The following is a 27,139-nucleotide window of genomic DNA, read 5'->3' on the forward strand; positions in this document are numbered from 1 at the left end:
CTCCATTTTTCCATTCTTCTTAATTTGTTTGACTGATTCCTATTATCTCATAGAATTATTGGGTTCCATTTCCCTGGATTTTAGTTTTTAATGTGTGCTTTTCTTCAGTTAGGTTTTGTAATTCTTTTCCCATTTGATTAATTCTACTTTTGAAGGTGGTGTTTTTCTTCAATTGATATCTTTTGCATTTGGCCAATTGTATTTTTTAAGGAATTGATTTCTTCAGGGGAATTTTTTTTTGAACAATTGTATTTTTAAAGGAATTGTGGTCCTTTTTTTAATCTGTTGATGCTCTCTTGCATCTCTCATTGCTTTCCTCAATTTTTCTTCTGCATCTAATCTTTGCCTTATAAATTTTTTGAGCACTTCCAAGAAGCCTCTCTGGGCTTGAGACCAATTCATATCATTCTTTAAGATTTCTCATGCGGGAATTTTGTTTTCCTCTGAGTTAGTATTTTGGTCTTCCTTGTCACCATAGTAGTTTTTTGTGATTAAGATTCTTTTCTGTGTCTTGCTCATTTTCTTTCTTTTTCTCCTATTTCATGACTTTAAAGGTCAAGTTTCACTTCTATAGTATGAGGGTGCTATCTCAAGTTTTGGGCATAGGAGCCTCTTGGGTTTATTGTTTTGCTCACAGCAGTGTGATAGTCTTATCTACTCTCTCCAGGCAAAGCCTGGTTTCCTGGGCTGGAAATTTGCTTTCTGTGCTAAAAGTGGAGCCTGCCCCAGTGGTCAGCTCTGCTGCTGAACCATGATTGAGGATTTCAGCTGCTGATCTTCTGTGATTAAGACCTCCTGGATTTTGTTGACATCACCTGAGCTGAGCAGAATACCCCTTTCACAGGGGAAACTGACTTTTCTTGAAGTTCTAATTTATCTTGATCTGGAGAGTGTTTCATTCCATTAGGCTCCATTCAGAGATTTGATTTTATATGTTTTTTGAGTAAAACTGTGGAAATATTGAGCAGCTTCCTGGCTTTACTTTGCCATCTTTGCTTCATCCTGTTTTTTTTTTCCCCCATAGAAAAATTACTAACTTTATTAATAGAAGTGCAAATAGAACATTCATTATCTAATTTGTTGTTACTTATTTTGTTTTATTTTTTATTTATTGAACTAAATACAACATAAGAAAGAATACAAATAAGAAAGAAAAGGAAAATAAAAACAAAACAAAATATTGTCATGTGCCTAGCAGAGCATCATAGTAGATTCAAAACATATGACAACAAATTTACATTTCAAGAAAGCATATGTAGTAATAGAAGAAATTCTATTCATGATTGTCCATCTTTTCTTTGTTACCTTGTGGGTTATTCTTTTGTTCTCTGCTGAGCACTTTTTATATTATTCTTTTCCTCTCTTTCCTCCACTTTTCCTAACCAGGTTGCAATTAAGCACAGATATATTTATATATACATATACATATATACAAAAACACATACACAACACACATATATGTATACACTCACATATCCATACCTACTCAGAGATCTACACACATATACATATGTCTATATATAGACATATATATACTTACATATATACATACACACATATACACAGACATATACATATGCAATTATACATATTTAAACATGCATTTAAAATAATAATATGGCTGACATATGATATAGATTTCTCTATTCTACCTTTAAATTTTACTTTTTCTAAGATCAAAAATTACTAGCCCAATTTATTTCTTCTAGTAGATTCTCATGCTGATCCTTGTTGTAATGTTTCTGTATATCTCTTATTTCCTAATTCTATGCTCTTTTATCTTAATTTGGTTCTTAAATTGTTTTGCTATTATCTAACCATCCCCACCAATTGATCCTTCCCTTATCTTCTTTCCCAGCTCTTCCCTTCGCTCTTTATCCCTTTTCCACCTACCCCATTCTGATTAATCCCCCCTTCTATACCTTACCTTATGTTATGCTATCCTTTCCCCACTCTTTATCCCTTTCCCATCAATCTATACATCTTGTTCCACTACCATTACTCTACCCAACCTTCTGTACCTCATCATATCTTTTATTACTTGACCATTAAAGTACATAATACATAAAGTATATAAAGCACTGTCAAAAGTCTATAAATCCTTCTATATCCCTCCTTATTTTATTCCCTTGTTCTGTTCCTTCCCCCTTATTTCTTTGTAGATTTTGGAGGATACCTTTCATAATATATGTATAGTACTGCTTATTTAATCCATTTTAGATGTGAGTAGGTTTTCAGACCTAGGAGCCCTCCTTCTCCCTCTAATGCCACTATGCTATTCTTCCCGGGCATTTTATTTGCATAACATAATTACTGTTTTTATCTTTTACTAGACAGTTTGGCTTTTTAGAGTCAGAACATATTTAACTTTGCCGCAATATTTCTTTTGAGCTTTCCAATTACTGATGTCAGTCTTAAACATATGATATACATTTCCATGTAACAAACACATTTTATCCACATAAATTTCCTTGAAATTAATAATTACTTTTGGCTCTTATATGTTAAATTTTCTATTAATTTTGGGTTTAGCTAAAAGAAAATCCTAAAAACTTCAGGTTCACTGAATGTCCCTTTCTAATTCAATAGTATAGATAATTCTGATGGGTATGGTATTTTTGGTCTGGTTCTTTTGATTGCCACTATAAATTATTCCAAGTCTTAGGATCTTTTATTGAGGCTGCTGATAAATATTGTACAATTCTAATTATAGCTCCAGTATATTTGAAATTTTTGTTTCTTGTAAAATTTTCTGTTTAATCTGAGTGTTTTGAAATTTGGTAATAATATTCCTATGTGTTTTCCACAAAGAATCTCTTTAAGATAGTGATCAGTGGATTTTTTCTATTTCTACTTTTATTTTTTTTTCTATTTCTATTCTATCCTATTTTCTGTTTCTACTACTTTTACCCCTCATGTTCTATCACGCAAGGACAATTGTTTGGATTATTTCTTGCATTATTGTGTGAATGTTTTTTATTTTGCCATAGCTTTCAGGTCATTTAATTGTTCTTATATTTTCTCTTCTTGGTCTATTCTCCAGATCTGTTGTTTTTCTTATGAGATGTTTCACATTTTGTTCTTTTTTTATTCTTTATATATTGTTTTCTTATATCTTAGTCTCATATCTTTACTGGCTTCCCTTTGAACAGTTCTAATTATTAAAGAATTATTTTCATCTTTAAGATTCTAGCTCCTTATCTAGTTTAACTTTTTTTCATAATCTTTTTTTTTCTAGGATGCTTTTTATTTTTATTTATTTTTATTTTTTAAATAAAATTTTAATTTATTTATTTCAATATATATTGCCTTATGAAGCATTTTGGGAGAGAAAAATAAGAACAAAAGTGAAAAACCATGGGAGAGGAAAAAACACACAGAAAAATAGAAGTGAACATAGCATGTGTTGATTTACATTCAATCTCCATAGTTCTTTTTCGGGATGCAGATGGCATTTTCTGTCCAAAGTCTATTGGGATTGCTTTGGATCATTGAACCACTGAGAAATACAAGTATTTGACAGTTGATTATTGCACATCATTGCTATTATTGTATCCAATGTATTCCTAGTTCTGTTTGTTTGTTTGTTTTTTAATTTTATTTAATAATAACTTTATATTGACAGAATCCATACCAGGGTAATTTTTTTTACAACATTATCCCTTACACTTGCTTCTGTTCCGATTTTTCCTCTCTCTCCCTCCATCCCCTCCCCTAGGTGGCAAGCAGTCCTATATATGTTAGATATGTTGCAGTATATCCTAGATATAATATATGTTTGCAGAACCGAATAGTTTTCTTGTTGCACAGGGAGAATTGGATTCAGAAGGTAAAAATAACCCGGAAAGAAAAATAAAAATGCAAATAGTTCACATTCGTTTCCCAGTGTTCTTTCTTTGGGTGTAGCTGCTTCTGTCCATCATTTATCAATTGAAACTCAGTTAGGCCTCTTTGTCAAAGAAATCCACTTCCATCAGAATACATCCTCATACAATATCGTTGTTGAAGTGTATAATTATCTCCTGGTTCTGCTCATTTCACTTAGCATCAGTTCATGTAAGTCTCTCAAGCTTCTCTGTATTCCTCCTGCTAGTCATTTCTTACAGAACAATAATATTCCATAACATTCATACACCACAATTTACCCAGCCATTCTCCAATTGATGGGCATCCTTCAATTTCCAGTTTCTAGCCACTACAAACAGGGCTGCCACAAACATTTTGGCACATACAGGTCCCTTTCCATTCTTTAGTATCTCTTTGGGATATAAGTCCAGTAGTAGCACTGCTGGATCAAAGGGTATGCACAGTTTGATAACTTTTTGGGCATAATTCCAGATTGCTCTCCAGAATGGTAGGATTCAGTCACAACTCCACCAACAATGCATCAGTGTCCCAGTTTTCCCGCATCCCCTCCAACATTCATCATTATTTTTTCCTGCCATCTTAGCCAATCTGACAGGTAGTGTAGTGGTATCTCAGAGTTGTCTTAATTTGCATTTCTCTGATCAATAGTGATCTGGAACATTCTTTCTTATGAGTGGTAATAGTTTCAATTTCATCATCTGAAAATTGTCTGTTCATATCCTTTGACCATTTATCAATTGGAGAATGGCTTGATTTCTTATAAATTAGAGTCAATTCTCTATATATTTTGGAAATGAGGCCTTTATTGGAACCTTTAACTGTGAAGATGTTTTCCCAGTTTGTTGCTTCCCTTCTAATCTTGTTTGCATTAGTTTTGTTTGTACAAAGACTTTTTAATTTGATATAATCAAAATTTTCTATTTTGTGATCAGTAATGGTCTCTAGTTCATCTTTGGTCACAAATTTCTTTCTCCTCCACAAGTCTGAGAGATAAACTATCCTATGTTCCTCTAATTTATTTATAATCTTGTTCTTTATGCCTAGGTCATGGATCCATTTTGATCTTATCTTGGTAAATGGTGTTAAGTGTGGGTCCATGCCTAATTTCTGCCATATAATTTCCAGTTATCTCAGCAGTTTTTATCAAATAATGAATTCTTATCCCAAAAGTTAGGATCTTTGGGTTTGTCAAACACTATATTGCTATAGTTGACTATTGTGTCTTGTGAACCTAACCTTTTCCACTGATCAACTAATCTATTTCTTAGCCAATACCAAATGGTTTTGGTGACTGCTGCTTTATAATATAATTTTAGATCAGGTACAGCTAGGCCACCTTCATTTGATTTTTTTTTTTATTAATTCCCTTGAGATTCTTGACTTTTTATTGTTCCATATGAATTTTGTTGTTATTTTTTCTAGATCATTAAAATATTTTCTTGGGAGTCTGATTGGTATAGCACTAAATAAATAGATTAGTTTAGGGAGTATTGTCAACTTTATTATATTCGCTCGGCCTATCCAAGAACACTTGTTTTGAATTATTTAAGTCTGACTTTATTTGTGTGGAAAGTTTTTTGTAATTTTGCTCATATAATTCCTGACTTTCCTTTGGTAGATAGATTCCTAAATATTTTATGCTATCAACAGTTATTTTGAATGGAATTTCTCTTTGTAACTCTTGCTGTTGGATTTTGTTGATGATGTATAAAAATGCTGAGGATTTATGGGGATTTATTTTGTATCCTGCTACTTTGCTAAAATTATGAATTATTTCTAATAGCTTTTTAGTAGAATCTCTGGGGTTCTCTAGGTATACCATCACATCATTTGCAAAGAGTGATAGTTTGGTTTCATCATTGCCTACTTTAATTCCTTTAATCTCTTTCTCGACTCATTGCAGAGGCTAGTGTTTCTAATACAATATTGAATAATAATGGTGATAGTGGGCAACTTTGGTCCACTCCAGATCTTACTGGGAAAGGTTCCAGTTTTTCCCCATTGCATATGATGCTTACTGAAGGTTTTAAATATATGCTCCTCACTATTTTAAGGATAAGTCCATTTATTCCTATGCTCTCAAGTATTCTTATTAGGAATGGATGTTGGATTTTATCAAATGCTTTTTCTGCATCTATTGAGATGATCGTATGTTTTTTGTTTGTTTGGTTATTGATACAGTCAATTATGCTAATAGTAGTTTTCCTAATATTGAACCAGCCCTGCATTCCTGGTATAAATCCTACTTGGTCATAGTGTATTATCCTGGGGATGATTCTCTGTAATCTTTTTGCTAATATTTTATTTAAGATTTTAGCATCAATATTCATTAGGGAGATTGGTCTATAATTTTCTTTCTCTGTTTTCAGCCTACCTGGTTTAGGTATCAGTACCATGTCTGTGTCATAAAAGGAGTTTGGTAGGATCCCTTCAATCCCTGTTTTTTCAAATAGTTTATTTATTATTGGAATTAATTGTTCTTTAAATGTTTGGTAGAATACACATGTAAATCCATCTGGTCCTGGGGATTTTTCTTAGAGAGTTGGTTGATAGTTTGTTCTATTTCTTTTTCTAAGATAGGACTGTTTAGGATATTTACTTCTTCCTCTGTTAGTTTGGGCAAGCTATATTTTGGGAGGTATTCTATTTCATTTAAGTTGTCAAATTTATTGGCATAAAGTTGGGCAAAGTAACTCCTAATTATTGCTCTAATTTCCTCTTCGTTACTGGCAAGTTCTCCCTTTTCATTTTTAAGACTAACAATTTGATTTTCCTCTTTCCTTTTTTTAAATCAGATTTACTAAGGGTTTGTCTATTTTGTTGGTTTTTTCATAGAACCAACTCTTAGTTTTATTAATTAATTCAATAGTTTTTTTTAATTTCAATTTTATTGATCTCTCCTTTTATTTTTAGAATTTCAAGTTTAGTGTTTGACTGGGGATTTTTAATTTGTTCCTTTTCTAGCATTTTTAGTTGCAAGCCCAATTCATTGACCTTCTCTTTCTCTATTTTATACAAATAGGCCTCCAGAGATATGAAATTTCCCCTTATTACCACTTTGGCTGCATCCCATCCATTTTGGTATGATGTCTCATTATTGTCATTTTCTTGGGTTAAGTTATTATGTCTATGATTTGCTGTTTCACCCAATCATTCTTTAGTATGAGATTATTTACTTTCCAATTATTTTTTGGTCTACTTTCCCCTGGCTTTTTGTTGAATGTAATTTTCATTGCCTCGTGGTCTGAAAAGGATGCATTTACTATTTCTGCCTTACTGCATTTGAGTTTGAGGTTTTTATGTCCTAATATATGGTCAATTTTTGTATAGGTTCCATGAATTGCTGAAAAGAAAGCGTACTCCTTTCTGTTTCCATTACATTTTCTCCAGAGATCTATCATATCTAATTTTTCTAATATTTTATTTACCTCTTTGACTTCTTTCTTACTTATTTTGTGGTTTGATTTATCTAATTCTAAGAGTGCAAGGTTGAGATCTCCCACTATTATAGTTTTTCTGTCTATATCTTCTTGTAGCTCTCTTAATTTCTCTTTTAAGAATTTAGGTGCTACACCACTTGGTGCATATATGTTTAATATAGATAGTGCTTCATTATCCATGCTACCCTTTAGCAAGATATAGTGCCCTTCCTTATCTCTTTTAATTAGATCAATTTTTGCTTTAGCTTGCTCTGAGATCAGGATGGCTACCCCTGCTTTTTTGACTTCACCTGAAGCATAGTAGATTTTGCTCCAATCTTTTACCTTTAAACTGCATGCATCTCCCTGCTTCAGGTGTGTTTCCTGTAAACAACATATTGTAGGATTCTGGCTTTTAATCCATTCTGTTAATCGCTTCTTCTTTATGGGGGAGTTTACGCCATTCACATTTATGGTTAAAATGACCAATTCTGTATTACTTGCCATCTTGTTAACCCCGGTTTATGCTTTTCTCCCTTCTTTCCCCCTTGCCCCCCTTCCCAGTATTAAGCTTGTGAGCACCACTTGCTTCTCACAGCCCTCCCTTTTTAGTATCTCTCCCCCCTGCCTTGGATTTCCTCCCCCTATCTTACCCCTTTCCCTCCCAGTTTCTGTATTCCCTTACACTTAGCTTATTCCTTCCCTTTTCACTTTTCCCTTCTCACTTTTCAATGAGGTGGGAGAAGTTTCACCATAGATTGAATATGTCTAAAATTTTTCTCTTAAAGCCAATTCTGAAGGCAGTAAGATACCCACTATATTCATCCCCCTCCATTCTTTCTCTCAGATATAATAGGTTTCCTTTGCCTCTTCATGAGATGTAGTACCTCCACTTTACCCTTTTTCTGGTACATTGTCCTTTCCACGTCTAGTTTCTAGAACAAGGTATACATGTATTCTTTATATATCTTTATAGCCGAAATATAGTTCCCAAAATTAATCTTTACCTTTTTAGATTTCTCTTGAGTTCTATATTTGTAGATCAAACTTTTTGTTAAATTCTGGCTTTTTCATCAAAAAATAGGTGAAATTCGCTTACTTCATTAAATGTCCATCTTCTTCCCTGGAAAAAGATGCTCATTCTAGCTGGGTAAGTTATTTTTGGTTGCATACCAAGTTCCTTAGCCTTTCGGAATATCATATTCCAGGCCCTTCGATCCTTTAATGTGGATGCTGCTAGATCCTGGGTGATCCTTATTGTGGCTCCTCAATACTTGAATTGGGTTTTTCTAGTCGCTTGCAATATTTTTTCCTTCGTCTGAGTGTTCTGGCATTTGGCCACTATATTTCTTTGTGTTTTGATGGTTTTTATTTTTAATTTTATTTGACTTTATTTTTTTATCAATCTCTTGCATTTGATTTTTAAATATTTTTTTTGAATTCTTCTATAAATATTCTTTGGGTAGGGGGTAATTTCACATTATCCTTCAGTATAAAAGAAGCTTTTTATTTCTTTACTCTCCCCTTCTGAAGATGAATCCCAGTCTTTTCTATTTCCATAGTAAGTTTCTTGTGTTGGATTTTTTCTTGGCCAGTTCATTTTTCTAAATGAGAAGTATTAATGTAAGCATCTCTAATCATGTGATAAGGAAATGATACTTCTGGCTTCACTTTAGCTCTGGTCTCTGTCCTGGAACCCCAATCCCCAAACCAAGAGGCCCACTTTCCTCCAAGTGCCTGAAGCCAGCAGCCTCCCTTCCCCACTGCTTCTGTCCTTGCCAAGTGTGCTGATTGCTTTTTATACCGACACAGTTGGGCCTGACATTTTTCATCAGATTCCATTAGTCTTTCCAGAGTCAGGATTTTCTTCCCTTCTCATTCCTCATGGTATCTTGGAGGTGAAAGTTTGGAGATGATTGTGGCTGAAGTTCCAGGAAAATCCAACTAGTTCCAGGGGTATCCCATGCTATTTCTATGGAACTAGCTAGTCTCCAACCTGAGGTCTTTCTTCTTATCTTCTTGGGTAGTTCCAGGAGGAAATCTTTGTTCTTTCCCAAGTCTTCTTTGTTTCCAACCAGTCTATGTTTGCTCTGAGGAGCAAATTTGTTATGTTTGGGGTTGGGGGAATCTGGAGAGCCTGAAATTTGCTGACCTCTCATAATATTTTCTCAGAATCTTTCCCAGGTTTAAACTTTTATAGTTTAAAACCACACTGCTTAGAAATGTTCCAAACACTTATATGGCACACAAAATATAAGGCACCGTACTTTACAAATACTCTCTATATCACTCAGATACATACTGAGAATCAAGGAGAGGAGGACCAGATTGAACTCTCTTCTAGAGGTATTTCCTTATTTCTGATTGATGAAAGAACATCTGCATCTAGATATCTCACAAATACTTAAAAGTTTGACATTTTAAAAGACAAATTCATCTTTACCTCTTGAATCATTTCTTTATAACAACAATACTATTTCTTTTAATATTTGTGTTCTTCAAAGTATCTGTGCTCAAAGCCTTAAAATTCATTGACTCCACATTCTCCTTTCCTCTCTCCATCTTCTAACCCATTCACATCCTCTATTTCCTTACCTGTAAAATGAGGTTAGAAAAAAAATGCACTCTTTATCTCTTCTAATTATATATTTATGATTTTATGTTTCCATCTGTTTCTCTTGCAATAGGTTTCTCTTATTTGCCACCCATTGTCACCATTTTAATTCAGTTATCTTTTTCTAGGAATTTTGCAAACATATTTCTAACTATTCTTTTCTTTTTTTTTTACCTTGAGTCTATTTTAATTTCTATCTATAAAAACTATTACTGCAGATCAGTAACTAAAAAACAATTCAAATCATATCAAAAATTTAGAATGAATTTTAATTGTCTAATAAATAAAATTTGTCACCATGTTTTGAGCTTATACTTTAATTGGGACTTATTTTAGAGTTGATCCAAAAGTGATATATTCTTTTTGGCTTATTTTGTGTTCTCCACACCCCAAATTTTCTCAGGGAAACTACCAAATATTTTCATACCTAGCTTTCTACAAATTTGAATATTGTAGTAACCCAGTCTCATGCAAGCTTTAAATTAGCATACATATATGGATTGGAGGTAACATTTTTTTTCACCACCAAAAATGCAGAAAATACACAATAAAAATGATGTAGAAAAATTCATAATCAAATACAAAAAACATAAAACAGTATAACCAATGAGCCCTCCAAAGAAGGTGTGGTGTTCTCTTCTTTAAAATATAATGGTTCTCTGGGGGAGAGCAGGTTTCTCGGGGAGATTTTCTAGAGACAGCCTTGGTATCAGTTCAGATCAATAATCACCCCAAATGCAGCCAGGTGTTAAAAGTTCATATCTTTTATTGCTTCCTCCAAAATAGCCCAGTTAGTTTTCTTGGTGACCTATGTCTCTGTTTGGTTCCAAGAGCTCCCTCCGAATGTCTCCAAATCCAAAGGTTTATCCTTCAGCCTCAAGCCAGCACAAAGGTGGAAAATGGAATGACTCTCTCTTGCCTCTGAGAGAGGGCTTCTGGCTCTCAATCTCCCAGAGTGCTCCTTCCTAGTCTTATCTCCTTAGCTGGGGCTGGGCAGCTTTCTGGAGAGCCTTTCAGACCAGCTTTGGTCTCTGTGGGGGAAGTGCAGGAGACCAGCCCCCACAGTGGTGTGAGATGGGATGAATGAATCTGGTTGTGCCTTCCAAAGATTGACTCCTCCTCTGAGGGAGGGATTAAGGGAGGTGTGAATTCACAAAGTTACAAAATTAACTTTGTGAATCTCCCATACTTGTGAACTCTAATGAGTACTTAAATACATTAGTGAGTTAGAGAATTTGCTAAGTACCAGGCTAAATTAGGCAACTGACTTATCACTTTATAAGGATTTGCTCTAAGGTGCTAACCGATAAGCTTTGTATCAATTCCATTGAGTTAACACTAGGTTTCTAACATAAGGTACCTGATTTCACAGTCACCATCAAGACAACCTGACATCCTTATCTTTCCTACAGAATTTTATAAATTTCCTCCTAGATAGGTCATTCACTCCAGTGGTGAAAACATTTCTTAAGAGGTTGGGGATTACTTTGGGATTGCTAGACACATGACTTCCTCTGCTTTAAACCTACACCATCAGTGTGATTGTGAAGAGCAAAGTATAGGACTTATGACTTATGTTTTCTCATTTAGTGCTTTATAGCTTTCCAGCTGGAGGTTGGGAAGATGGAAAAGTCAATGATATCTTTCTCCAAAGGCCATGTTGCTCCAGAACTCCATCCCCCCCTTTTTTTTGTATAATATAATATATAAATCTTAAATTTAGGGTTACTTTCAAGGCAATAGAAAAAAGATTCTGCAATCAAATTTGTCATGCAAGAAAGTGGAGGTCAGTATTATAATCCCCTCTTAGAATCTGTGGTTAAACATATAAATGTTTATTCTATGTGATTTTTGAATTCTTTAATATTCTAGTTTAATATAACCTGGTACCATCTTTTGAGTTTCACTATTAGTAATTCTCCTCTTGGATTAAGTGAATGATAAAGCTGTAGGTAACAATATGTTTTAACCATCTATTAATAATACCTGGGAGGAGGTGACTATATGTATCTATAGGCTCTCCTCTGGAAAAGCAGTAAAACTGAAGTGAATATTAGTTAACTTTTATAGTCTAATATTTAAGGGTGACTCCTCCTACAGAAAATCCATACTCCTGGTATCTGGGCCAACCAAGCATTTTGGGAGAAGTCAGTCACTGTAGCTATCTATAATAAAGGGTTAATAGCCAGTTCCATAAAAATCAATTCATTTTGGTGTGGCCTTAGTCATTGCGATCTAATAGAAAGCAGAATGTGTAGATATCCAAACTTTATAGAAAAAAAAAGAGATAAGTTCATTAGATCTTTTGGAATGAAGTGAAATAGAAGAATTCTTTAGATGAACTCCTCTTATATGAAGTCCAATCTACCCAGTCTGGTACTCAAGTCTTGCTATCCCATATTTCCTAAACTATTTTTCTTGCTTTATCTGCTATTGTCTGTCCATAAACTTTAATTAATAATAGTTATGCTTAAATTTTTCTTATTTCTACACTTTTGCTTGTGTTGTGACTATTACTTGAAATGCTCACCTCCTACATCTTTTCTGGTTTTAATCCTAACCTATGACCCACAATATAATATAATGTTTACGATTCTTTCTGAAGACTTCTCAGATAACCAAAAAAGAATGGGATCATTCTTTTCATAGAATTTCAGTCACATTTTATGTATACCTCACATATAGTACTTTGCACAGAATCGCAGAAGGATATCTAGGATTTGTGTCCAGATAAAATAATAATGAAGCCAATCCAACAACAAAGAAGAATAAGCAAAATTCACTTCTTTTCAAAATGAAAATGCTTACTATTTTCTCTTATGGATAAATCAAATAACTCAGTGGAAGATGACTTCTTTATCACAATAAAATGACCTTCTTAGAAAATATAAATTCCCTCAAGTAGCACTATTTTAAGAGAAGGTAAACTTCTATTTTCTCCTAGGAACCACATTAGTAATGTTTTCATATTTATTTATTTTTTGATTTCACATCTACTTGTATAGTTTATTTGAAAAATTTAGATTTCACAACATTGAAAATTCTCTACAAAAAAAGGCTTTCTTTTGTTTTATTTTTTAAAATAAGTATTCATCCTTATTTTACCAGGGACTCTGATGTTTTCAACCACATTGAATTTTTAAATATTTGGGTTTATTTGCACTAGGCTCAATTAGAAATGTTATGTTTTTTTAATTGTTTCTTTTTCTAAATATACATGTATATTAACTTTTTAAATACACATTTCTTTATGAATCATGTTGGGAAAGAAGAATCAGAATGTAAGAGAAAAATCACAGGAGAGAAAAAAACAGAAAAAAGAAGTGAATATAGCATGTATAATACATTCAATGTAATATGATTTACATTCAATCTTCATAGTTCTTTTTTCTAGATGCAGATTGTGTTTTCTATCCAGAGTTTATTGGGATTGCCTTGGATCACTTAAACAATGAGAAGAACCAGATCTTTCAAAGCTGATCATGGCACAATCTTGCTATTAGTGTGTACAATGCATTCCTGGTTCTCCTTGTTTTACTCAGCATTAATTCATATAAATATTTCCAGGACTTTCTAAAACCAGCTTGTTCATCATTTATAATAGAACAATAATATTCCCATTACTTCATATACCATATCTTGTTCAGCCATTCCCCAACTAATATGAATCCACTCTTTTTCCAATTCTTTACTACTACAAAAAACGTTGCTACAAACATTTTGGCACATGTGAGTCCTTTTCCCTCCTTTATGATTTCTGGGGAATGCAGACTCAGTGATCACCTGCTGGATCAAAGGCTGCACACAGTTTTATAGCCCTTTGGGCATAGTTCCAGATTGCTCACCACAATGGTTGAATCATTTTATAACTCCACCAATAATGCATTAGTGTATCAGTTTTTCCACATTCCCTGTAACATTTATCATTATTTTTTCTTGTCATCTTAGCCAAAATGAGAGGTGTGAAGTGGTACCTTAGAGCTGTTTTAATTTGCATTTCCCAACCAATAGTGATTTAGAACATTTCTTTCATATGCCTATAGATGGCTTTAATTTTGTCATCTGAAAATTGTCTGTTCATATCTCTTGACAATTTACCTTTTGGGGAATGACTTGCTTTATTATAAATTTGACACAGTTATAAATTTGACATAAATCCCCAGACTCCAGTGTCTGGAATAAGAACTCACTACTTTGCAAAGAATTGCTGCGAAAATTGGGAAATAGTGTATTAGAAACACAGCATAGACTTACATCTCACACCCCATACCAAAATAAAGTGAACATGGGTACTGATTTGGGCGTAAAGAATGATATCATAAACAAATTAGGATAGTAAGGGATAATTTATCTATCAGATCTTTGGATAAGGGGGGAATTTATAACCAAAGAAGTAGAGAGAGAACATTATGAAAGGCAAAATGAACAACTTTCATTACATTAAATTAAAAAGATTTTGCATAAACAAAACCACAAAAACATGATTAAAACGGAACTACAAAGCTGGGGAAAATATTTCTAGCCAGTGATTCTGATAAAGGCCTCATTTCTTTCCTTCTCTTTTTATATTCACTTATTTGTGACTTTGAAGGGCAAACTCTGCTCCTGGGGTAAGGGGTTGCTGTCCCATCTTCCTGTGCAACTCCGACCCCTGACTTTGAGCAGTTTGTGTTTGGCAGTTTACTCACAGCTGCAGATAGCTTTATCTGTTCTTTCTAGAAAATAGCCTGTCTTCCCAGAATTTCCCTTCTGAGTTGTTATTGGGGCTGCCTTACTGGTGTGCTCCATTACTGTGTCAGGACTGAAGGTCTTAGTTGCTGATCTGCTATGTGTAAGACTCTCTCACTGACTTTCCTATATTCTTTCTTGGCTGTGTTGAACACCCAGTGAAACTGAGTTTTGTTGAAGTCCTTCCAATGTATCTTGAGTCAGAGAGTTGGTTCATTCTATCAGACTCTATTCAAAAGCTTGGTTTCATGTAGTTTTTGAGGGAAATTGAGAGAGCTCCAGCAACTCTCTGGTTTTATTTTTGCCATCTTGGCTCTGCTCCTGAACTTTCTGGGAGTGTTTTTTAAATATATTTTAATTAATGTGCCAAATTCCAAATGTTCTTTAATAATATCCAATCACAAAAAAGTTTATTTAAATGGTTTCATTAATATGGTTTCATAAATGGTTCTTAAAGTTATTTTTATTAATTTTGCTTTCTTGCTGTATAGATATATATTTTAAAAATTGTCCTAAGAATAAAGCTAAGAATTTTGCTTCTTATTAATTCCAAAGTGTAGTTTTAAAAGGTTTTAAATACAAATCAAATCATGCCTCAATATTCTTGAGTAGGTTAGCAACTGTAAAGATGTGACATGAAGCTTCAACTTTACTGTTGTGCTGCCAAAGTCTGTTACAACAACAATTTAACCTTATTTAGAATAATGCTTGTTCACAATGGAAAGAACTGAGAGAATGAATAAATGAGTATGTGAATATATGTATGTGTGTATGCATGTGTGTGTAACCTATAACCTACTGTCAAACTGGAAAGATTTTAAGGATGATTTATTTGAAACCTCTGCTTTTCAAGTAAGGATACTGAAGTTTAAAACATTTGTTTCTATGTAGTTGGCCCATTGAATATTGTTTGATCATATTTGTCTTTAGTCAGCAAAATCAACAGGATCTAGAAACTGAGTTGCAGAGAACCATGATTTTGACTTATCAGAATCTCTTCTCCTCTGCATTTGGCATGCAATTAATTTTCAACAAGTAATTATAACTAAGATATTATTATTATGTCAAATGTTATATAATTCTGATTGAAGACAAAAAAAAAACCAACAAAAACAAACTTCTGGGACCTAGAAAACAAGAAGTCAAGAAAAGAGATATGGAACAAATAACATCATAGTATTGAGAAGAAATAATATTTAGTCAAAAAACCTGTGTTTAAATCCCAGCTCTGATGGTATTACCTACTAGGATTTCATTCATTTATAACATTGCCTAAAAGATTTTAGTTCTTTGGATATATACTTTCCTTTATACTTCCTTCTCCTTTAATTAGACCTACATTTTCAATTTTGTTATTGCTAGTCTTTTGATTCCCCAAATTCAGTATTTAGCCTTCCACATATTTTCTAAACCTTCCAAATCTCCTGTTGTGCTTTTTTCTTGTTGTTCAGCTCTTCATTGTGTTGCTTTCCTCAACCACATATTTTTTTCCACTTTAACTAAAAGACATTCAAACCTCAACCAACCTATTATTTTATCTTTATTGCTTGTCATACCTTTTCACATACATTGTAACTAGTCTTTTTACTATTCCTAGTGCATAGCCTTCTGCTACCCAACTATATAGCTTTCTTTGAACTGGCTGTCCCTCAAGACTAGAAGATGCTCTTTGCTCACCTGTTTCTCAAGCACCTAGTTTCCCCTCAAGATTCAATTTAAACCACTTTCTTTGTGAATTTTTTCTCCTACTCTTAGATGTTTGTGTGTTCTTCTAAAAACACCTGTATCTATTTTTATAAATTTTGTATATACCTGAAAACCACAGATCCCATCCATGTCTTCTCATCTTGTGTGATTTCTATTTAATTTTTTCCCTTAGATTCTCCACAAATAATTTACCCAATGTACTTAGAAGCCCTTCTCTAGGTTTTTTTTTTTTTTTTGGTAATATTTCTAAGGTAGTGAATGTAGCACTCAGGCTGCCATCTGCTATACAGAACTTACTTTTTTGATCATAGGTTTCAGAACCAGTAATATGTGGATTCAAATCCTAACACATATTTGTGTGATCTGCTCAAGACTATAAATTGTAGAGATGAAAACCAATTTAAATTGGTAGAATTTATTCATCTTCATTGTTTTGAAAGCTAATGATATCATAGGTCTCTTCTTTCTATCTATTCCATTCTACTTAACTGCACACATACACACACACACACACACACCCCTCTACACACTTTTACCTTCAGTTAGACTTTGTTCCTTGAATGCATGAATTAGTTTTGATTTTGTCTTTTCTCCATCTCTATCACAATAACTACTACATAATGAGTACTTAAATATATTGTAATATAATCTTTCTATATAATATTATATATATAATATAATGTATATAATAACATATTGTATATATTATACAATATATATTGATTGAAGTAGAATATATAATAATAAATTTACTTTAGGCCAACTATCTCATTCTTACCTAGCTCTCCTTAATTTTTAAAAACCAGGTCCATGAACTTTCTTTTTTCATAACTTTTGACTAAATTGAATTTCAGACTCTTAAAATTATTTATTTTTAATACACATTGCTTTAAGAATCATGTTGAGAGAGAAAAATCAGAATGCTAGGAGAAAACCATAAGAGAGAAAAAAACAGAAAAAATCTCCATAGTTTTTTTCCCTGGATGCAGATAGCATTTTCTATCCAGACTTTATTAGGATTGCCTTGGATCACTGAACTACTGAGAAAGACCAAGTCTTTCATAGTTGATCATGGTATAATCTTTTTGGTAGTGCATATAGTATATTCCTGGTCCTCCTTGTTTCACTCAGCATCAGTTAATGTAAATATTTCAGAACTTTCTAAAACCAGTTTGTTCATCACTTTTTTATAGAACAATAATATTTCAGTAACTTGTTCACAACTTGTTGAGCCAGTCCCCAACTGATGGGCATCAGCTCATTTTCTAATTCTTTGCTACCACAAAAAGAGCTGCTACAAACATTTTGGCACACTTTGTCCTTTTTCTTCTTTTATGATTTCCTTGGGATGCAGATCCAGTGATCACTTGCTGGGTCAAAGGATATGTACAGTTTTATAGCTCTTCGGAGATAATTCCAGATTGCTCTCCAGAATGGCTGGATCATTTGAGAAATCCACCTATGCATTAGTGTCTGAATTTTCCCACATCCTCTTTGAAATTTATCATTATCTTGTCATCTTAGCCAATCTGAGAGGTGTGAGATGGTAACTTAGAATGTTGATTTTCATTTCTCTTACTGATAGTGATTTAGAACATTTTTTCATATGCCTCTAGATGGCTTTAATTTTGTCATATGAAAATCTTCTGTTCATATCCTTTGACCATTTATCAATTGAGGAAGAATTTAAGACTCTTGACAGTGCAACTCAGTACTTATCATTCAATTAAATTCACTTCAATGACTATGGATAAGATGACTTCCTATTTATATTCTATCTATCTTGCATATACCTAATTATTTATATATTGTCTCTCCCAGTAGAAGGTAAACTTGAATGTCAGACTGTCTTTACCTTTCTTTGTGTCCCCAACACTTAAACAGTTTTTAGAACATAATAGGAACTTAATGAAAGTGTTTTGAGGTTGATGATAGTGGTGATTAGGCTATATGAAGGGTATATGACAGCTCTGCTAGGTACTGAAAAGTATAATAAGCACAGAAAAAAAATTCTTACATGGGATTGAATACATACTCCAGTACTGAAATGTCCCTTTCCTCTTTTTTGTATATTAGATACCATTTATGCCTTCCCAACTTGTGTTATTCTTATTTAGATTTATTTCTTAGATTCTCCATAAATAATTTGCATTTTATTCTTAGAGATCCTTCTCTAGATAACTTTTATTAAAATTTCTAAGATACCCATTGAACACTTAGGCTGTTCAGATATTTATATGCCACTTTTCAGAATATAGGCTTTAATGATATCTCTGCAAAATGTTTGCACCCAATATGTATCTCTCCCATTTTCCCATAAGTCACCTGTAACTTTAATTCATTAGAAACTGGGATATTCTAATATTTTCAGCCATCGAAAATGGCTAGAGGATCATTTATATTGAAAAGATGATTTTTTTTTCATTAAAGCAAAGAGAAGCATAGAATGGCTAAAGGAACTTTGCAATTTTCAAAACATGCCTATTTTCTTCCTTCTATTTACTTTTAGTTATTCTCCTAAGTGTTATACAATCATAGCTTCGGAACAGGAAAAAATCTTAGTGGTCTTTGAGTCAACTCCTTCATTTTTCATTTTAGGAAGATGAGGCACAGTAAGATTAAATAACTTGTTCAGTGTTGCACAGTTACTAAGAAGAAGTAGGATCTGAACCCAAGTTTATGAAAGCCAAAGTCCAGTTAGCAGTTATACCTTACTGAGATGATAAATTATCTGATTGTAAGTGATAATATTGACAGTAGATATTTAGAATCTATTTAGTTTTTTCTATATGGACTATTAGATGGGTCTCTATTTAATAATCCTAGATCTCACTGAAAAGTTCTTGTAACATGCTAATATGAATTTCTAATTATCTATCTGATTATCTGTGACACAAAATTATTTAATTTTTCACTGCAGACACTTCCAAAAATCCTTGATAAGGTGGCGCCTGCATTTGCAATCAGTAGCTGCAGTTTCCTGGTGGAGAAATCCAGGGCTTCAACTGCTCGGGTTGTTGTATGGAGAGAAATTGGAGTGTTGAGGAGCTATACTATGGAAAGCAGTTACTGTGGTTGTAATCAAGGACCTTATAAAGTAAGTATCTTTTGCCCAACAACTGGAAAAACTTTTATTTGGCTACATAGGACTCCCTCAGCTGTTCTATGAAGAGAGCTAGAGATCTGTGTTCTAGATTATGACACACCACTCAAGTTATCATAAATATATTTTCACTTATTTGATTGATAAACAGTACTTATACTAACAGGATAGAATCATTGGTGGGTAGTACCAGAATAGAATATATAGAAACTTCACTTCTTTGAAATAGAACTGGTTATTGGCTTGTATCCATTTGCAAAAAAAAAAAAAAAAATTCTGTTTCCAGAAATAGTCCAGCTTTGCCCATCCAAATGATGCTTTTACTAGAAGGTTAAAAAGAGCCTCTACTCCCACCTGCTTCCTCAATCAAAGATAAAGCCTTGATGCGATGTTACAGAGGTGATTCTGTCAGCTTTGGCTTATTTTATGGATAGGAAGTTATTCTTCTTCTTTTTTTTAAATTGAACAGAACTGCTCAATCATAAAGACAGTCCATGAAGAGAGATCTGATATTCCAGATGGGCTTGTGCCTTTGGTATTTATTCAAGTTACTGGCTCTCAAGGTTGTTGTAATATCACCTGAGTCCACTGATGTGTGCGTACTATTTGGGTCACCATAGAGCTGATATGGGATTTATAGCAAACTGGTGGGAAATAAACTTTTGGATAAATCATGTTCTTTCTACAACTATATTAACAGCCCAAGCAGCTGGGTATCTACTTCAGCACATTGGTTTAGCTGTTCTTCACACACTTCCTCCCAAAGGCCATAAATAAGGGACTTTGTGACAGGGGCAATGTAATGAACACATTTTAATTTGTTAGGAAAGATGATAGACAGTTCCTTGGTGACATCCATTCACACCAAAAATCTCCCTATTTCACAAGAAATAAAACATATTACACTGATCCTGTAGTTCTCCTGGGACAAATGGGAAGCACTTGGAGTGTACAAATTTGCCCATGATTATCTACAACTCAGTGGATAAGGACATGCAAATGAATATTATCTACCTTTCTAAGTGGTTATAATGTGAAAACAATTCATGGGATACTTCACCAAGACCAGAATGTCTTTTTATGTATTTGTGTCCCACTTACACATGGTCCTAGAGTCTTATGAGTTTAGAATAGCTTTCTTTTGGCAATAGCACATTTTGGTGGAATGTACCCAATAATTCACATATATAGTTTTCTCCTTGAAAGCATATATTAATCAATCATACAGGATTAAAATGCATGTGAATTATTTAGGGGATATTTTAACTCAAAGACAAATAAGTAAATCTGCCAGAGGATTGCTTTATGTAGGGAACTTTCATAAATATTCCATCTATCTTCCCTGGTATGAAAGGGGTGCCAGAAATTTTTACATGAATTTTCCAGATCATGGGGATGCCATGGCTCTAACTTTACAATGGTGAAAGGGAAAACTGCCTAGAATCTAGAATTGCAAGAGACCATGGAGGTCATTTCATTGAGATATAGTGTTTTATAAATGAAAAAATGCAGCTCAGAGAAGTGACTTTGACAAAGTCATATAACATATATTATAGCTAGAGTTTAAATCCAAGTTTCTGACTCTAACATCTTTGGTATAACCTATGGGAATGGTATATACTAAAAAGGAACTGTTGACAATTTTCTGATAAGGTACTATTTGGTATCAAGCTAGTGCTTTTCCTTTGGGACATTCCATGTAGACTTTAGATAAAGTGACTAATACAGAAAGGAAAGAAAACTAGAAATAGAAAACTCTAGATAATGCCAGAACTGGATTTGCTTCAACACTCCCACATTTTTATATGAAACACCTCTGAAAAAATGAATTGCTTTTCACTTTTTCTTTGCAATTTAGTCCTTCCCCAAATTTCTGAGTAGCTGAGCAAAGCTGAAGAGAATGAGCAAGGGGACCATGAGTAATTTTACATGTGGGGCCTGATACAAAAGAGAGAAACCAATTCAGATTTGGATGTTTGGTGAGCATGTTGTTTTCGGGTCTATAATGACATCTATGAGCTATAAAACAGCATAGAAATTTCCATCCTGAACATATTGCAAATTATTTTTGTATGGTAAAATGTTGAATCCCAGTTGAACCATGAGATTATTATTCTAAGGTCATCTTTCCATTTTTTGTTTAATGTACCATTTATCCGAAAGATGAAGGATACTTAAATACACTCAGGAGGGGCATTCCTTCCTTCCTTCATAAGAATATAAATATTTTTGCAGTTCCTTCAGTTAAAGCAACTTTAAAGTCATTCTAATCATTTCCCTCCTAGTATACTAAATACCTGATTTGTTAGTATTGAAATGAAATATCATTCCTTACAGTGACATTTATGCTGGAAATACATAAAATAACTTAATCTATTACCTTCAAATAATTATTATTAATATATTTTCCCTTATATTTTTCAATCTTTAAATAGGTTTCCCTTTCCTCCACCTTTTTCAGTTCTTGTGCTTTTGTTTCTGAAGGGTATTTTCTCAGTTGAATAGCCAAGAACTTAAGTTTATATCTTTCTTTAATGTTGAAGTCCCATCAACTTAGAGATCTCTTTTACTTACTACTATACGATTATTCTGCAGCTATCAGTAGACTAACCAAAACTAAGGGCTATATCCTATTGTAATACATTTTAAAAAATCTATCTGTGTATAAATAATGGTGTACTTCACTATGAGTATGTGTTCATTTTTTCGTTGACTTTTAGTTACACACATGGTAGATTTGAGTACAAAATAGATCACTCAAATTCAATTTACTTATATGTCATAGCATAACTTTTTTGATGTCATAGTGATCTTCAAGAATGAGGGCAAACAGCAATAGTAACAAGTGATGATAACAACCTACCTTGGTATGTGACTTTCTGTACAAAACATTTTCATTTACAAAACCACATGTTAAAAATGGTTCAATAAAGTACTATATTCCTGGTAGTGCACTAAGTATTGGAGATCCAATTATTAACAAGTAAGACACTACCACTAAATAATCACCCTACAATTATACTTACATTAAAAATCTTTTATTTTAATGAGGGAAAAGTACATATAATAGGTACATGAAATGGGCAGGACTATAGTGTGGCAGTGAGAAAGTGAGAAGGTAATAAAAATGTTGTGTAGAAAGACGACTTCTTCCAAGCAAGATAAACAAAAACTTATTCTTAGGAGTCCATTGTTCTAGGGGCATAATTCAAGTTTCCAGTGGAGAGGTGGAGATGAAAATGATGGTCAGAATGCAGGCAATAGTGTAGTTAAAATACATAACTTTGGAAGAGGTCAAGAAATTTATGACTTTTATTCCTATTTTAGTTTATCTAGTAGTATCATTTGTTACAAATATTTGAAATTGAATGAGAAATGTGAGACTCAGAGAAATTATGTGACTTGGACAAATCCTAGCTCAGATGATTCTGACCATTTTCTCCTTCAATCTAAGAATAGTGCTAGGTGATCTGGTATCCAATAGCAATGCGAAATTAGAAATAGCTTCTTCCTGACTCAGAAACTCATACATTTTTGGTGAGGTCCTTGCCCTTACAACAAGTTGTGTATAGATTTAGAAGAGGGAGTCTTGACCAAGGAAAGTGGGGAAAAAAATGTGCAGTCAGCCTGACAATGTATTTGCCAACAAACTGGCTTTATTTTTTATTCTGTAGAGACTGAATGGTAACTGCCAAGTGGAGATGAGAACCTAGGAATAAGATATAAGAGAAATATACTATTATTCTTATTACCGGTATTATCTAAGCATGAAAAGATAGTAAAGAATAGAATGAAAAATCATCCTATGGGAACTGGGAGAGGTCTGTGGTATGAATGAAGAGAGTATGGAAATGAAATTAGGCAATCACTATGAATCAGGATCTGTGGTTTCTCAATCCTCCTATGAGTCAAGTAATTTTAGTATATGCTAGGGATGAAATTTGCTGGAGTAAAACATTAGTATTCCTGGGTGAGATTTACCATGTCCACATTCTAATCCTTGATAATGTTTGCTCAGAGAATGATGCAATGGTATTTTCAACAAGGTTTATAAAAAACACAACAAAATACTTCATAAATATGTATATTGAGAATAATTTGTCAGCAATGTTTAAATGAAAATTCAAATCATCTGATTTCATCACTTAGGTTTCCTTTCATTGGCTGGATATTTGGACTAGATGGAAACATTTTGTACTTCTATGATTATAGATTTATATGTTCTAGAAGGAAAACTGAACTATGGATCATAAGATCAGGTTCTGACAATTATTAATTGAATGTTACCTTGGAAAAGTCATTAGCTTAATGTTCATATCTGCAATATAAGTTCAATGGCTCTGTACCATACTTTATAAGGTAATGAGAAAATCTTTTAAACTATCCCTTTTATCATATTGCACACTACAATAATATTCCATTATATTCCTATGACATAATTTGTTCTGAGTTCAACCAGTTTAAAGCAGTTCAGACCAACTTAATACAGTTCAAACAATTTCAAATCAGTTTAAACCAATACAGAGTAGTTCAATGCAGTTCAAACCAGTTTAGTTTAGTTTAAAACAGTTTAGTCAGTACAAGCCAGTTCTTTAGTTACAAGACCTTCAAAAAATCATTTCATTTTGCTAAATTTGAGTGTTCTTATATAGAAAGTGAAAAATAATTAGATTATTATTAAGACATTCCATCTCCAAGATTCTATATTCACTTGCTGTATAAATGCAAATATAAATCTCCAATTCTAGGACCCCATAGATAAATATATTAATAAAATTGGATTTTAGTTAAACAATGGTACTAAAAATGATCACCAACTGTAAAAAATCTAGGGATTTTATGTATTCTATAGATTTAGGAAGGATAAAGCCCCACTCCATCCCAAAACAAAACAAAACAAAACCTTTGTATTTCTCTTCTATGTATATATATGTTCTTGAGGTCAATGACTGTTTCATTTTTTGTCTTTGTGTTCTTATGGTCTAGCAGCATGTCTGAATATAGTAGATGATTAATAAATGCTTGTTAACTAATTGATATAGAAACTTTAAAATAAGTGTCATTTTAGATATTTACAGGGTATTTTCCTGCCCTGAAAAAAACATTTTTTTTTCAAGGAAATTCAGTCAACAAAATTGAGGGAAGCTTTTGAGTGATAATTCTAGTGCTCATGAGAAGGATAATTAAGGTATTCAATTTCTAAGTGACAAATGCTATAAAGAGAAGCATATGGTTTTAAACTGGCTTAGGAACTGGAGTATATGGGTAAACAAGGAAGATTTATAAATACTAAAGGAAATACACTGATTTTGATATTCTATTATTATCTCTAGTTTAAAAATGAAAAAAAAAAGAGAGTTAAAGTGATTGGATCAGGATCAAACAAGTGCATAAGATATGATCTCAACTCAGGCTTTTTTGATTTCATGTCTAGTTCTTTGATCTGTTATGTCAGTTGGCTGTCTTTTTAGCTTAAATATTAGTTTCTAATTGTTATAGTAATAAATCAGTGTAATGTGGTATAGTAGAATGTATTGTGGGTTTGAAGTGCATTATATTGGTCTAAATTCCTATTCTACTCACATAGCATTGGTCAAACTACTTTGCATCTCCAGACTTCAGTTTAATTATCTCTAAAATTAAAAGTTCATATGAGATGAATATCAAAGTCTTTTAATTTGAAACTTATGATCCCTCGAATATGTTAGTCTTCAGCTATCTTATAATAAGCAGTATTACTGTTATGAGCTAATCTTTCCTTACTAATGAAATATAAAAACTTTGAATCATAACTCTTCCCTCACCTTTTTTTTTTAATTAAACTCATGAGTTGTATTGTTTTTGTTTTTGTGACCTTGGTATTTAGGATAGTGCCTTGCACATAGTAGGAGATGACTAAAAGTTCACATCCTCTCCCTTTGGCTTCCTGTGATTATAAAGTCAAGCTGTTTCCATATAATCCCTTAAGTAAAGGGGAAAAAAAAAGATTCAATTACTAAATTCAGTTTTTTTTTTTGACCTTACGTCAGATCTCTACTCTGCCACTAATCACCTGTATGAACTTGAGCAAAAATCAAAGAAAATGATTCCTGCTTTATGAACCTCAATTTCCTTACCTATTAGACCAGGCAATCTCAAAGTTTTCTTTTAGTTACAAGTTTAATTTCAAGTTTAGTTCCAAGTTTAATGAAAGATTCTTGTAGAGGACAGTAAGCAAACAAACAAACAAACAAACAAAAAAACCCCGCTTCTTGTTATTTATTTTTTTAAAATCTTTGTAATATATGTGAAGAAATAAAGAAGAATAAAATAGTCCAAATAACACTAGAAGTTTAAAGAGAAAAGAAATTAACAGGAGCTAGGAGGAGTCTTGAAGTTTAAGATTACAAGGGAAATAATAAAAACAATATGATTTGTGGTCTGAAATTTTCAAAAATCTCTCATTCCAAGAAAATGGTTTAGAAACCCTAGCAAGTGTACTTTTAAAACATTATTGTAGGAAGGAAACTACAAAATTCAGGAGTAGAGGTAACAAAGAAATATTCAAGGTAGGATGGAAGAAAAAGTTAAAGAACTTTATTTTTCCTTACTACAGGTAGAGGACTGCCTAGGAAATTCACTTCCTCTAGACATACCTTACACAGACCAGAGAGAGAAGAAAGAAAGAGGAGGGCTCACAAAGCTGAACCACATGTTTACCATCTCATTGCTGTGGCCATGGAAAATGCTTTTACCATGCTGTGTGTCTATTTAGATACAGGCATGCTTGCCTGTCAGCAGATTGCATGCTGGGGCTAGAACCAATGGATTTGGACTTCACAGAATAGTCTTTTGCTGCTAAAGTAAAAGGTTCATATCCATTAGGAATGGCTCTGGCCACAAACTGAATCAGAGGAAGAAGGAGGGCCATTAAAAGACTTCTCCACTTCCCCTTTATTTTTTTAATTTAATTTTTTTTTTAAATTTAATTTTATTTAATAATAACTTTGTATTGACAGAATCCATGCCAGGATAATTTTTACACAGCATTATCCCTTGCAATCACTTATGTTTCGTTTTTTCCCCTCCCTCCCTCCTCCCCCCCCCCAAGATGGCAAGCAGTCCTATATATGTTAAATATGTTGCAGTATATCCTAGATACAATACATATTTGCAGAACCGAACAGTTCTCCCGCTGCACAGGGAGAATTGGATTCAGAAGGTAAAAGTAACTCAGGAAGAAAATCAAAAATCAAATAGATCACATTCATTTCCCAGTATTCCTTCTTTGGGTGTAGCTGTTTCTGTCTATCATTTATCCAATGAAACTCAGTTAAGTCTCTTTGTCAGAGAAATCCACTTCCATCAGAATACATCCTTATACAATATTGTTGTCGAAGTGTATAATGATCTCCTGGTTCTGCTCATCTCACTTAGCATCAGTCCATGTAGATCTCTCCAAGCCTCTCTGTATTCATCCTGCTGGTCATTCCTTACAGAGCAATAATATTCCATAACATTCATATACCACAATTTACCCAGCCATTCTCCAATTGATGGGCATCCATTCATTTTCCAGTTTCTAGCCACTACAAACAGGGCTGCTACAAACATTTTGGCACATACAGGTCCCTTTCCCTTTTTTAGTATCTCTTTGGGGTATAAGCCCAAAAGAAACACTGCTGGATCAAAGGGTATGCACAGTTTGATAACTTTTTGGGC

The 27,139-nt window shown here is 33.2% G+C and overlaps 1 protein-coding gene across 1 annotated transcript in view; it reads left to right on the forward strand.

Moving 5' to 3' along the window:
* AGBL1 (AGBL carboxypeptidase 1) overlaps positions 1-27,139 on the forward strand; it is a 1,144,955-nt gene that overhangs the window by 637,336 nt on the left and 480,480 nt on the right. Inside the window, exon 21 of the mRNA XM_051981064.1 lies at positions 19,256-19,432. Coding sequence (XP_051837024.1) covers positions 19,256-19,432 — 177 coding nt within the window. The remainder of the gene's footprint in view (positions 1-19,255; positions 19,433-27,139) is intronic.

Source organism: Antechinus flavipes, chromosome 2 (genome assembly GCF_016432865.1).
Source record: "Antechinus flavipes isolate AdamAnt ecotype Samford, QLD, Australia chromosome 2, AdamAnt_v2, whole genome shotgun sequence".
In the NCBI taxonomy this organism is placed as follows: Eukaryota; Metazoa; Chordata; class Mammalia; order Dasyuromorphia; family Dasyuridae; genus Antechinus; species Antechinus flavipes.